The sequence below is a fragment of the Colletotrichum fructicola genome (assembly GCF_000319635.2).
Source record: "Colletotrichum fructicola Nara gc5 chromosome Unknown KSG_Nara_v1_contig04, whole genome shotgun sequence".
NCBI lineage: Eukaryota > Fungi > Ascomycota > Sordariomycetes > Glomerellales > Glomerellaceae > Colletotrichum > Colletotrichum fructicola.
In genome coordinates, this window is record NW_027094054.1 from 2084 (window position 1) to 17158 (window position 15075).

The 15075-nt window shown below is 48.0% G+C and overlaps 1 protein-coding gene across 1 annotated transcript; it reads right to left on the reverse strand.

Moving 5' to 3' along the window:
• Nucleotides 1-9149: 9149 nt before the first annotated feature.
• On the reverse strand, nucleotides 9150-13665 carry CGGC5_v006745 (Bloom syndrome protein-like protein; the record flags this gene model as incomplete). Its single annotated transcript, XM_066151738.1, has 2 exons — nucleotides 9150-9467; nucleotides 9817-13665. 2 exons carry the CDS (start codon nucleotides 13663-13665, stop codon nucleotides 9150-9152), a joined length of 4167 nt encoding a protein of 1388 aa, XP_066008778.1.
• Between the last annotated feature and the right edge of the window lie 1410 nt (nucleotides 13666-15075).

Here is a 15075-nt window from a genome sequence, read left to right on the forward strand (position 1 = left end):
ATTCCCTCTTCTTGTTCCCTTTTCATCAACCCTAAAATCCTCTTCCTCACCCTTCTTATCCCCTTCTTATCACTCTCATTTTACCCTTTTCTTTCTCTATTCATTATAACTTTCACTCTCTCTCTGTTACTATCTTCATGCCCTTATTCTTTTTAAATCTAAATCACTTCAACTGTCTCTCTATCCTATCCCCCTTCCACTTCTTCTTCTTTTACCTTCCTTCGCCTGTTTTTATCTATACTTCATCTTAACCCTAACTCTGCTTTTCCTCTCTTCTTTTCTTCTCTATACCTACACTCTCGCCTCTATCTACTCCCATCTCTCTCTTTCTCTCTAACCCTCACCCTTTCCTTTACTCTGTCCCTCACCCATTCCTTTTCTCTATCCCTAACCTTTTCCTTTACTCTGTCCCTAACCCTTTCCTCTGCTCTGTCCCTAACCTTTTGCTTTCCCCTATCCCTCACCCTTTCCTTTTGCTTTTCCTTATCCCTCACCTTTTGCTTTCCCCTATCCCTCACCCTTTCCTTTTGCTTTTCCTTATCCCTCACCCTTTCCTATTCCCTGACCCTAAAAACCTAACCCTCTTCTCTATCCCTAACCCTTCCCCTTCCTTCTACTTCTATTCACCCTCTTAAATCTTATTGATTTCCTCCTTTCCTATTTCTTACCACTTCCTATCATTCTCTATATTCTTGTCCTCTCTTATCCTCTCTTATCCTCTCTTATACTTTCTCCCAATTACCTTTTCAACCTAACCCTAACTCTATCACCTGTTCAATGCTTCATTCCCCTCACTCCTAACTCCTGCACTTTTATCTAAAACTTCTCTCATCTCTTTCCTATCTTCTCTTTCATTTTCTATTCTTCCTCTCTCCATCCAACTTCAATCCTCTCATCACTCTCTTACCCTAACCCTAAATACTGTTCCTTCTATCTCTACCCTTCCTAACTCCTTCTATACCAACCCTCATTACATATCTTATGAAACCCCCCTACTATATCTATATGCCCCTTACCTTTTGGAATAATCATCTTTCTATTCTTTATTGTCTTTCTTATCATCTCTTTGTCTCTATTTCACTTCTACTGACTATCTGCTTCTTTTACCCTCTACTCTCCCCTTCTTACTTTTCTTCTTCTTTACCCTTTGTTCTTTTCTTTTCCCTACTTATTAACCCTAAAACTCTCTTCTGCCTGTTCTTAACCCTAATATTCTGACATCTGCTATTATTATCCATCTCTTTTCTATTCTATATCTATCCTCCTCCATTCATCCTCATCTATCCCGCCTATTCATCCTATTTCCATCTCTTGTTTTGCCGCCTTCTGCTCTATATATACTCAAATATTCTTCTTATTATATACTCTTTACTCTATACTCTCCTTTATCTGCTGATCGTAAATATCTGCTTGATCCTCTATGCTTCTTCAATCGAACCTCTCCTTCGCTTTACATAACCCTAAAATTCTAACCACTCTCAACGTCAATCTTTCTTTACTTTGGTCTTCTATAATGAAATCTTTGTCTTGATTTCTTTCCATCCATCTCCCTCTGTTTAAACCTTACCCTCTTCACTCTTGCTATCTCTGACCTCTGTTCTCTATCCATTTCTCGCTTTTTCTCTCTATTTATTTTTAACTAATAACCTCTTATTCACCTCCAATATTTCCCTTTTGTTTCATTCATCTCTTTCTCTCTTATCTCCTCTTTCTCTTCTTAACTATTCTTCTGTTTTCTTATCTAACTCTAACCCCCTCTTCTGTTATGATCTTCCTTTTCTTTATCTCTCTTGTCCGCCTGTAACCTGAACCTAACCCTAAAACCTTTGCCTCGCTCTCTCTTTATTTATTGTTCTATCTATCAATTGTTTTTTGCTTTCGTTTCGCGTCCTTCATTGAATGCGCCTTTCAATTTCCTAAATAATAAAAACGACTTTATGCTAAAAACGCGTTCTATGTATGCATTTCTATACTTGCTGTGTATCTTGATACCTCTCTCTCTCTCTTGCTTGTATACTATTCTCTTACTGCTGTATATATTATGGTCCCTGATCTTTAAATATGTCTTTAACCCTTTTCACTTCTTAATTTATATTCACTCTTAACTATCTTTGTCTGAAATAACCTTCAATCTTCCTCTTTTATCCTCAATATCTTCTTTATATCTACTTATGACGAATACCCTTCTGCCCTAACACTGACCTGTTTTCTTTAAATCTAACCCTCACCCTTGTCTTTTATCTATCCCTGACCCTTCTCTTTTATCTATCCCTGACCCTTCTCTTTCATCTATCCCTAACCTTTTTCTTCCATCTATCCCTAACCTTTTTCTTTCATCTGTCCCTAACCCTTTCCTTTGCTCTAACCCTGACCCTTTCCTTTTCTCTAACCCTCACCCTTTCCCTTCTTCTACTTCTATTTATTTTCTATCTTACTACCTGCTACTACTTTCCTCCATCTTCCATACTCCTCCACTCTCTTATACCTTCTCTCATTCACCCCTTTAACTATTTCCCCTTCTATTACCTGTTAAACCCTTCATTGCCTTCACTCTATACTCCCTCTTTTTCACCATCTTCCTCTCTACTTTCTCCTCCTTATTTCTCTATCTAACCTTAACTCTATACTCTTTCTATCTTTTTCTATCTCTTTATCACTTATCTTATACTTTCTCTCCTTCTATACCCTATTACACTGCTGACGTTATCTACATCTTCTTTACCTTTTGGAATAACTATTCTTCTATTCCCTATTATATCTAAAATTTCCTTTTATCTTGATTTTACTCTTACTTGCTATGTAACCCTGAATCCTATACTCTCTTTCCTTTTACTTTTACTTTCTCTACCTATTATCTCTGGCCTCTTCTATTTGGTCTTAACCCCAATATCCTGACCCTAACTAATTTCTCATTCTTCCTTTATTATGCCAACTACCCCCTACTATACTTCATATGCTTTTTATTATTATCTTCTCTATTCTATATCCCTCTTTTTCTCTGCTATTCGGCTTACGCTTACCTTTTGTATTTACTGTCTCATGATCCGCCCCTTTTATATCTTATATTTATACGTTTCTTTCAATACTTTTATATCTGACGTGGTAATCAACCCTGTTTATATTCTTTGTTTTGCGGTGTTTTTATCTATATGTACCTCAATCCTCCCTTAACTGTAATCTATTACTTTCATCTATGTGTACTAAAACATCCCCTTTACTATAAACTATCTACTTTACACTCTCTTTGATCTACTTATTTTGTACTTCTGTCTTATCCTCTTCCTCCTCTATGATGTGTACGAACTGAATGCTGTTTCACCTTGTGGAAATGCTTCTAACCTGACTGTTTACTGTATTACCCTGTTATGTATGTATACCTTGTTTTCCTGCTCTTTTGACTTGACCTCCCCGCCCTTTCCCTGCCCTTTTTCTTTTAACTGTTACTAATCTTTTCCCTCCATCTATCCCGAACCTGTTTGTTTGATTTTATCTCTAACCCTAACTCTGTCCGCCCCTGCCTATTTCATTCTATGTGTCCCTAACCTTTTATTTCTCATCTATCCCTTACCTGTATTTCTATCTTCTTTCTCTATCCCTAACCCTTTTCCTTTCTCTATCCCTAACCTTTTCCCTTCATCTGTCCCTAACCTTTTCCTTTCATCTGTCCCCAACCCTTTGCTTTTATCTACCCCTAACTATCTCCTTCTGCTCTATATCTTACCTTTTTCTTACATCTATCTCCACCCCTGTCCCCCCTGCCACCAACCTGACCTTTTATCTCTACTTTCTCCTCATCCCTCCTGCCTATATCGAACCTGAACTTGTCATTTAATCCCTTTTCCTCCTTCTTTGTTCCTTTTTTTGCTTATCCTTATCCCTTTCCCCCTCTCAACTCCTCCACCTATTAACCTGTTTTTCTTTCTTCTTTTCTTTTTGATTTTATTTTTCCCTTTTCCTTTTTTTTTGCTTTCCTTAACTCCTATCCCTATCTTCTAAACCATAAAACCGCCCCTCTCTCTGAAATATACTCCCTAACCCTAACACCTGCCTCTCTTGCTTCCATCCTATTCTCCTACTCTTATATGTCTTATGCGTTTTGCTGTGTAATTATGTCTGCGTATACTATACTATTTACTTTGTCATTTTAACCACTTTATTTCTTCTCAACCTTTGCCCTCTTCCTTACTCTTTCCCTTATGTTCATTCTAAACCATCTTTATCCCTCTGGATTGACGCTAAATACGTCTGTTCTATCCTTAACGTTTTCTTCATATCTAACCCTAACTATCCCCTCTGCTCTATCCCTAACCTTTTCCCTTCATCTGTCCCTAACCTTGTTCTTTTCTCCGTCCTTAACCCTGTCCCTCTATTATAACCCTGACCTTCTATCTCTTTCTTCTGCATCTATCCCTAACCCTTTGCTTTTATCTTTCTTGAACCTTTGTCTTATCTCTACTTTTTCTCTAACTCTTCTGTCCATATTTGACGTGAACTTATCATGTAATCACTTTGCTTCCTTCTTTGTTTATTATTTTGCTTCCTTCCTTCCTCCTCTTAACTCTTCTACCTGTTAACCTGTTTTCGTTCTGCTTTTGTTTCTTTCTTTTCCTCTTCCTTTTTGACTGCTATTTCTATTTTCTATTGCTTTGTTTGTTTTGAACTTTTGCCCTTCTCCTTATGCTCCTTTGACTGAACCTCTTCCTTACTCTTTCCCTTATATTTATTATGAATCACCTTTCTCTGAATGAACGCTAAATACTTCTGTTCTATCTTTACCATTTCCTTTGTACTTGATCACTACTATTTCCTCTGCTCTATTTTAACCTTTTCCTCTTTCTTTTTTCTATCTAACCCTAAACCTTTTCCCTCTACCTATCCCTAATCCCTCTTCTCTTTATATTTAATTATAACTCTTTCCTTCTGCTCTCTCCCTCTACGCTTATAACCCTAACCTTTTGTTTCCAATCTTTCTCGTCTATCCCTGACCTCTCCTCTTATCTGTTCCTGACGACCTCTATCTGGATTAACGCTAAATACTTCTCTTCCATCTGTAACGTTTTCTTTCCATTTCATTCTCACCGCTCCCTCCGCTCCATCTCTACCCTTTTCCTCCTATCTATCCCTAACCTTTCCCCCCTATTTATCTCCTCTCCTGTCCTCTTTATATTGAATTGTGACTGTTTCCTTCTGCTCTCACCCTTAACCCCAAAAAAACCCTAACCTTTTGTCTCTCATCTTTCTTATGAATCCCTATCCTTTCTCTCTGCCCTATCCCTAACCTTTCTTCCCCATCTGTCCCTTCCCTATACCCCTCTCCTCTTCATATTCAATTATAACCCTAACCCTTCTGCTCCCCCCCTCTATTTTTATAACCCCAACCTTTTTCTTTTCTCTATCCCCTCCCCAATCCCTCTACTTTTTTAACCCTAACCATTTGTTTCTAATTTTCCTTGTCTATCTCTAACCTTTTCCTCTTACCTATTCCGACTTGCTTCCTCCTGCCCCAACCTTAACCCTTTTCTTTTACCTATTTCTACCTACTCCTTCTATAACAACTCTAACCTTCCCTTTCTCCCTTTTGCTTAACTCTTCTGTCTGTATTCAAACGTGAACTTACGAATAAATAACCTAACCTGCTATATCACTTGCCTCTCTCACTCACCTCATCATCTTAACTTCTTTGTGAATTGATCTTTTTTGCTCCCTACCTCTCTCTACCTTATTTCCTCTCTTCTAAAATTCCTTCTGACCCGTATCTCTGAAACCTTCCCTTATCATCCCTTATTCTCTTCCCCCTCATCGCTATCTCTACTACTCCTGTATCATTATCGTCTTACCCCTAAACTCCGTTATCTTCCGACGCATTCTACATAACCTCTGTTGTCTTCATCCCTCTGTTCACCGTTGAATTTCCTTTCCTCTCTTAATATCTGCCTTCACCCTAAACTCTATTATTCCCCTCACTCCACTTGTCCTAAACTCTTTTGACTGGAACTCTTTGCCTACCCTTTCCCTTGTACTAACCCAAACCGACTCTCATCTGAATGAACCCTCCAAATTCGCCTCTTATCCTCGACCTTTTCTTCCCATCTATTCCCTACTATTCCCCTCTGCCCTGTCCACACCCTTTTTCCTTCATCTATCCCTTCCCTTTTTCTTTTATCTGACCCTGACCCTTTTCTCTCACCTATCCCTAACCTTTTCAACCCTCTGTCCCGACCCCTCTCCCTCGTCTGTTCCTGACCATCTCCTCTAACCCTAAACCCCCACCTTTGTCTCTCCTCCATCCCCGACTCGCTCCTCCTGCGATAACCCCTACCTCCCCTCCCCTCTTTCTCTAACCCCCCCTGTTTATGTTGGACTTGGACTTGTGAATAAATTACCTTACCCGCTGAATGAATCATTCCTCTCACTTACTTCCCCGTCTTACCTACCCTGGCAACTGAACCCTTTTGGTTTTTGTTTTTTCTGTTTCTTTGTTTTGGCTTTTTTTTCTTTTCCCCTACTAACCCTCTCCATCTCCACATCCTTTCCTCCATCCCAAAACTCCTTCTGCCTGGCGACCCTGACCCGAAAAATATCCTTCATTCTCTCCCTCCTCCTCCCCTTCTTCTCCTCCCACTCTATCCTTAACCCTCTGCCCTGTTTTTCCATCTCGTCCCTCAACCTCTACTCCTAATATCCTTGTTGGGCTGTTCAATGCCCTAACTTGCCCTTTCATCTGTCCCTAACTACCTTCTTTCGCCTGTCCCTAACCTTTTCTCTCATCTGTCCCTAACCTTTTCCCTCCATCTATCCCTAACCTTCTTTTTTATCTACCTCTAATTATCCCCTTCTGCCCTGCTCCTAACCTTTTTCTTTCATCTGCCCCTTCTCTCTCCCTCTACCGTCATAACCCTGACCTTCTGTTTCCTAATAACCTTAAAATCTATCCCTAACCCTTTCCTCTTATCTATCCCTGACTACCTCCTCCTGCTCTGACCTTGACCTGTTTCTTTTGTCCGTCTCTACCTGCCCCTCTTGCGATAATCCTACCCTTCTCTCTCTCTCCTCTTTCTTTAACTCTTCCGTCCATGTTGAACGTAAACTTACCAATATATAACGTGACCTGCTATATGTAACTTCTTTGTCTTGCTCATCTCCTCGTCTTAACTGCTCTGTGTTTATTCATGACCCTAAAAACCTCCCTCTCTCCACTTGATTTCCTCCGTTCTAAAATCACTTCTGACTGGCTACTCTGAAACCTTCCTTCGTAACCCAAATTCTCTTCCCCCTCCTCGCTATCCCTGCTACTCCTATGTCATTATGGTCTTCATCTGTGGACTCCCTTATCTGCGTCGTCTTTATCCCTTCATTCACTGTTGAAATTCCTTTCTTCTGATGCTACCTCCATCATCTCACTCCTTCTTTCTTAACTTTGTACCTGCTTCACCCTATTACTCTACCTTTTATTTAACCCTGGCTTATTATCCAACTGTGGAAATTGTGAACTGTACTTCCACCCTAACCCTAAAATCTTATACCGCTATTCTGGCTGTCCTGTATTATGTAACCTTGATATGTATCTCCTAACCCTTTTTACCTGCTTGGTCTCTCTTGCTCTGTTGGACCTCTTGCTCTCCCTCCTACTCTCTCCTTCTGCCTGCCTCTGGACTTTTCAACTCTCCCGTCAATCTTCTTTCTTCACCTCCTGTGTAACATTAAACCTTGTGATGTGGAAATGCCTTATACTTTGTTCTGCTTATCTTTCTACTGTTATTATATGCTGTGTGTCGTGGTATCATGAACCCTTCATCATATGTGGACTATATATTCTCTTTGCTGCCTGTGTTTTCTGATATAACCCTAACCTGCCTATCATTCTCTTAATAACTATCATAACCTTGAAATGCGCATCAAAAATCGACCTTTGAACTATACTATTATTATTCTATTTTGACGTCCTCTCTGGCTTGGTATTGCTTCTTCTGAACCTTATGTTAAATTATATATAAACTGATGTTGCTCTTTTCCTTTTGAATATCGCCTTACTGATGATTTTGTATACAACTGTGCATATTTTGATAATATCCTAACCTAAATTTCCTCTTATTACTCTGTTATATTCAATCTTCTTTTGGCATTATACTGATGTCCCTGTTGTATTTCCCGGATGATTATGATTATCTTGGCTTTTGTGCTTATACGCTTATCGTTATGTGATTGTATATATAACTATACAATCTGACGATCTTCAATGTATAACCCTGACTTGGATGGTTGTCTCCATCTATCCTACCTTAACTTACTTATACTACGTTCTATATATGTGTGGATGTTCTGTCTCTTTGCTCCTTCTTATTGGTATGCCTCTGCCCTCATTCTGTTTGATATATCGTCTGCATCTGCTCTCAACCTCCTATCCTCTACCTTTATGTCTTTCTCCTCTTTCCTTTCTCTTCTCCTTTTCATTTTGTTGTTTTTTCATATACTCTATATATCTGGTATATATATACTGTGTCATCTTCCTTCTTTGTGATGTGTACGAACTGAATGCTATTTAACCTTTGGAAAATGCTTTGAACCCGGCTGTGCACTTTATTGCCCTATTACGTACGTACACTACATTTTTCCGCTCTTTTGACTGACATCTCTGCGCTGTCCTTGACCCTTTTCTTCCATCTATCCCTAACCTTTTCCTTCGTCTATGACTCTGACCTTTTTCCCTTCTTTTAACCCTGCTCTATCTACTTACGCCTCATATATCTACTTATTGATAAATAAATCTCCCTCCTTCTTTACTAACTTGTTGTGTTTATTTCCGTTTCCTTAGTGATTTCCCCGTCTCTTTACTAACTCTGAATTTCCTTATCCACACTCTCTCCTCTCTGTGAATCCCCGTTCTGCCTTATTGACTGAAATCTTCCTTCATCGCCCTCCATCGACCTCCATCGACCTTCATCGATCCCTATCGTCCTCTGTTGTCCTCTATCTTCTTTTCAACTTACTATCTATTTCTGCCCTCACTTGTTATGCGAACTTATCCTGTGTGAAAACGTTTGATATTCCGTTTGCTATTCTGCTTCCCTGCTCTACTTCTCTACCCCTTACTGTCTAACTACAATACTCTTATATACTACCCTTACTCGCCGGCTTTACCCTGCCCCCTCTCATCCGTCTGCTACGCCCTCCACTGCCCTCTGCCACAACTGACTCGTCAAACGGCACAACTTGCTTGACTGCACCCCTCCCCATTGGATCATCTGCCCTAACCACTCGTACACCTCCTTCTCGCTTGACGCCCACTCCTCTAAACCGTCCGCCCTACGCATCGCCCTCACCGTCTCCTCGTACACCCTCGACCCTACACCGATTGTTGCGACGGCGAACATCGCAACCATCAACCCTTGGTACTGGCATGAACCGCCCTCGACCTCCCTGAACCGCCCGCCGTCCTCGCCCAACGGCTCCCATCGCTGACACCAACCCTGCGGCAACCCGCAATGGAAACAACTGCTGAAATTCTCCATCCTCCGTCCGTCGAACATGGCCTCCTCCATCTGCCTCCTGTACTGCGCCGTCCACCCCCACGCCTGTTCCCCGCGGCCTGGGCAATCGTCCAACGTGTGCCCGTCGCTCTCTCTCCGGCGTATCCCGCAATACGTGCACCGTCCCGCCCATCGCGCCAACTGCTGCTTGAACGTCTCCCCCGTCATCTGCCCACATCACCTCCGACGCCCTCTGCTGGCACATGTCGCATGCCTCTTCACCCTCCTCGCATCCTGAACGGTCCGTCCGCCCGTCCATGACCTCGTCCAACACGATCCGCCGGCATACCTCTCCCCTGATGTATATCCTCGTCGACACCTCCCATCCCCCTCCGGCTGCCCTCCCATCTTTCGCTGCCTCCCCTGCCTCCTTCTCTTTCTCCTCCTCCTCCACGGCTGCCCTACTGCATATAACAACCGACCGGCTTGGCTGGCCGTCTCGCCCGGCACGCCCGCTCTCCTGGACGAAATCCCGTAACCGCCGCGGCATGCCCGCGTGGACCACCAACCGCACGTCCGGCACGTCGATGCCTAACCCCAACGCGTTCGTCGCCACGATGACGCCCCCATCGGCGCCGTCGCCCCTCCTCCACGCCTCCAACCTCGACGCCTTGTCCTCCGTGCTGCCGATGCTGCTGTGGAACGCCGCGCACCCCAACGCCTCGGCCATCCGCTCGACGCCCTCGATCGTGCTGCTGTACACCACCGCCTTGCCGCGTGGCTGCTGCCGCAACCAATCCCTGACCTCCTGGCAACCGCGCTCCTCTACGGCGCTCAACTCGCCGTCCTCACCCTCCCGACCTGACCATAACCCTAACCCTGACTTTGCCCGGCGGCTGCGGCTTGCCGCCCCACGACCACGACCACGACCACGACCCCCTGACCCTGACGCAACGACGACAACCCCATACCCGATATTCCTCCGCGTCGTCGCCTCGCGGAACACCCGCACCCGCTCCGGCCGGATCCCCGTCACGGCGAAAAACTCCCGCTCCTCCGCCGGCGGCAACGTCGCCGTCAAACACACCAACTGCGCCCCGAACTCCTGCACCGTCCGCCCCAACGCCCGCAACGCCGGCCGGAACCCCCTCGACCCGTCCAACACGACGTGGCACTCGTCCAACACCACCCGGTCCAACTGCTGCCGCCGCTGCAACCGCCCGACGAAATCCCGGAATCCCTGCGTGACGGCCGACTCGGGCGTCACGAACACCACCGTTGCTGCCGCCGTGTTGGCCCGCCCGCCGCCGCGCCACGTCGTCGACGCCAACCCCGACCTCGAACACCGCGCGTCCATGTCGGTGCGCAACGCCACCAACGGCGTCACGACTATCGTCACCCCATCTGGCGCGCAATACGCCGGCAACATGAACGACAAACTCTTGCCGCCGCCCGTGCCCGTCACCTGCACGATCGGGTCGTCGCCGCGCATGATCGACCGGATCACCCGCTCCTGCTGGCCGCGGAACGCCGCCTGCGGGTCCCCCATCATCTGCCGCAACTGCCCGGCGGCGTTGGCCAACTGCAACCGCGTGAACCGCCGCCGCCGCTGCCCCTCGAACTCCTCGTCCGCCGCCGTCCGCCGCCGCTTGCTGGGTGCCCCGCCGCCCCGGTCCTCCGCCCCGAACCCCAACAAACGGTGCCACTGCCGGCTGACGGCCCGGAACCTGTCCCGCAATGCCGCCGTGCCGAACGGTGCCTCCTGGTACAACCGCCCGTATATCATCCCCGCCACGTGCGTGCCGTGCCCGGCCTGCAAATCCAATGCGCTGTCCTCAACCCCCACGTCGTCGTCGTCGTTGTCGTTGGTTTTGTCGTCTGCCCGCCCGAACGCCTCGTTCAAATACCGGTTGGCGATGGCGACGGCCATGTGCCGCCACCCGCTGATGTTGATCTTGCTGCCGACCAACCGCTCGCTGTGCTGCTGCATGATCCGCCTTGCCTTGTCTGACGTCCACAACCGTTCGTCCGTCCACGGCGCCCGGCCGGGGGTGGCGTTGGCGCTCTCGTCTGTGATGGTGTTGTCACGGGCGTCGTCTGTGATGGTGTTGTCACGGGCGTCGTCTGTGATGGTGTTGTCACGGGCGTCGTCTGTGATGGTGTTGTCACGGGCGTCGTCGTCCTCGGTGTTGTCACGGGCGTCGTCGTCCTCGGTGTTGTCACGGGCGTCGTTGTCCTTGGTGTTATTGCGGCGCTCGTCGCCCCTGGTGTTATCACGGCTCGCCTCGCCCGCCGCCCTGCCCCTTACAACCACGTCGTCCGCCCATAAAAATGCGCTCTTCCGGTCCGTCTGATGGATGATGCCTCCTACCTGCTGCCAAAACGGCAACACCAACCATAAATACCACACCAACAACTCGCCGACCTCGCGCGGCAAATACCGGTGTATCACCTTGGCCGTCCCCGTCTGGCGGTAATTCTTATGATACGACGTGACGAAACAAATCATGCTGTCGTGTGCAAACACGTTCCTGACCCCGCCGTTGGCCGTGTTGCTGTGTCTGATGCCTGCTAACTCGGGCGCCCGCGCCGGCTGCCCTGCCACCATGTGCATCAACATCCACAACCGCTCCCGGAACGATTCCAACGCCTGTCTGTATGCCTGCACCGTCCTCTCGCGATATGGGTGGTGACTATTGCTGCGGTTGGACGTGGCCTCCTCCGTCCTCTCGCGGTACGGGTGGTGACTATTGCTGTGGTTGGACGTGGCCTCCTCCGCCTCTCCTGCTGCTGCTGCTGCTGCTGCTGCTGCCGTCCCTCGCGTCGGGTCTAACCACGCCCGCCGCCGTGCCTCCGACTCTGCGATGCGCCGTGCGATCCACCCCTTCCCCTTGCCCACCCACGCCTCGTTGCGGTCGTCGTGTAAAAACGAATACCCCGGCCGGTCCTGGCTGTGGTCGTCGTGCATGCTGTCCCACCTGATGGCGGGCAACGCTGCTGCCAACGCTGATCGGCCTCCATACCCATCGCCATGCTCATCGCCGTGCTCATTATCCCTGTCCCCATGCCCATCCACCACCGCCAACTGCGCCAACAACGACCGCGCCTCCTGCGCTAACCCGTGGAACATCTCGGCCAACTCGCATACCCGCACCTGCACCCGTCGGAACGATATCCGGTCGCCGCTCCAATCCACCATCCCCGGCGCCACCGTGTTGAACCGGATGTGCATCCCGTACGTCCGCGCATCGTAAATCCAATTCATCACCCGGGGCTCGTCGTCCGGCCGCCCGGGCATCCGCGTCATGAACCGCCGCACCTTGTCGCGCACCAAATGGAACACGCTGCTGGCCTCCTCGTACGCCGCCTCGGCCCCTTTGGTCGCCGTCAACTCCGCCACCTCGTCCTGCCGCTCCAACCACGCCTGGTATACGACGAACATCTTGGCCACCTTGATCACGGCCGAATAATTCGTCGTGTACTCCGTCGCCTGGTGCCAACCGCCGTCCTCGCGGATGCCCAACACCGCCAACGCGCCGATCATCGCGCTCTCCTTCTGGCTCTGCTTGTACGGGTCCTCGATGATGGCGATAATGGCGTCTAAACACATCCTCTCGACCTCCTCCGCCTGCGCGGCCTCCCTGCTGCCGACGTCCGCCTCGACACGGCTGGTGAACGCATCCCACAATGACCCCTGCCGCATGGTGAACCGGTACGGCGGCCGCTCGCGCTCCGGCCACTCGTCCATGCGGAACAATATGCTCACCATCTTACGCCAAACCTCCTTGTACCGCTGCCACGTGTCGTCCTCCATGCGGTTGTCGAACGGCCGCACTGGCTTCTGGCTGATCTCCTTCCGCTCCGCCTCAAACAACACATCATGCCCGACCTTGTGCGGTGCTGCTGTTGCGCGTGCCTTGTCCGCGACGCTGTTGAACACGGCCCATATGGCCTCTAACGTCTCCTCGCCATCCTCAATTGGTCGCGTGGCCTCCTGTAACTGCGTCCTGTTCAACCCTTCCAAATCCCTCGTCCACCCGACGCGGTATAACCACCCGTTCGGCTCCAACTTTTCGTCTACTATACTAACCTCCTCGCGCGCGTCGGCCTCGAACCGCTTCTCTTGGTTCTCGTGCAACGCGACGAACCACGCCGTGTTATCCGTCCCCGGCTCTGGTGGCTCGCTTTGAACGGCCATCCCTAACCCCCGCCCGACCTCAAACCACCGGCTCCCGGCGCGCGATGGGAAAAACCGCTGGCACGGCACCCCCGTCGTCCACGGTAAATCCCTTGCTACCGTGGCCCTCTTACGCACATTGCCCCCCTTCTGCCAATCATTGTGCCATCCGTGCTCGGCCCGGCAATGCCTTTGGATGACTTGTGCTGGGGGATGAATAATGATGAATCTATTCTGCTGTTAATGGCTTGTTAAATGGCTTCCTCCTATGCTAAATACTAACATTACCTGCCTCCTGAAACTATTTACTTCTAACCTGTCTCTGCATCCTGCCCCCTTGAATCATCTTCTCCTGCTGGGTGGTGTGTTATCTGATTCGCTGGATGGCGCGCTCTTCCCAACTCGATGGGTCCGTGCGCGCCCAATCACCAACAACATCCCAATTTCCTCCTCATACGAAACCGACCTGTTCCTCCTTTTACATGCATCGAGTACCTTTGAAAATATACCTCTGACTGGATCTACATTATGGCTTTTGATGCATCCTATTTTCGTTTATTTTGGGGCTGAAAATCACTATGAACTCTACTACCCTATTTTCAATGAACCCTACCCTATGCCTTTGCGGACCCACTTTAATCTGGCTGGCCGTCTTGATGAACCCGACATCAGTTCATCGTGGACGTGATGTCAGGCGCAAAAAAAAAAGAATCACCAAAGAAGGGCGAAACATACAACACCGGGCATTCGCCGGTCGTCACCGACCCGACTACTACTCCAGCCCTCACTGGCTTGTCTATGGGAGAGCGGACGGGATCCCGAATTCTCCAGTAGGTATGGTCGTATGTGGCAGAAGGGCGGCCGGGCTGGCTCTTAATCCTAACACTACCCCATCCCGTCAACTAACTCCTCGCCTTAGGTCAAGGACTTTGAGAAATAGTTATGCGCTAGAATTACTTCAGTATGCAGTTGTAGTCGCTATAAGCCTTAGCATCTTTTTGCTTTTCTACATGCTCAAGCTCTACGACCAGTCCATCCAGCTCCTGAGGGTTCTCTATATACACAGAGCCAAGCAGCGTGGTGGTTATTTAGTGTTCTGCATCCTCGCGAAAACAAACCCCACGGTAGCTGTCAGCGCCTCCACTAACAGCTCGTGTCGTGGAAATCCTACCACCAATAACTAACTATCTAGCCCCTTTCCTATGAGATTGGCAGACTCAAGACTAAACTCAAAGCGTTAGTTTATGTCTCTAAAGGAGCGTAGTGAGATTGCTTATAGTATAGTCCAAAACCCCAAGTCGTAAGGTTAGCCCGTCCAGGAACGAGGAGGAGCTGTGATGGCTCTGGCAACTGGTGCCCTTCATCTCGACTCATCTGAGATTGCAGTGAACAAGCCGAACCTTGACCTGTACCCTAAGAGGCACCAGGGAA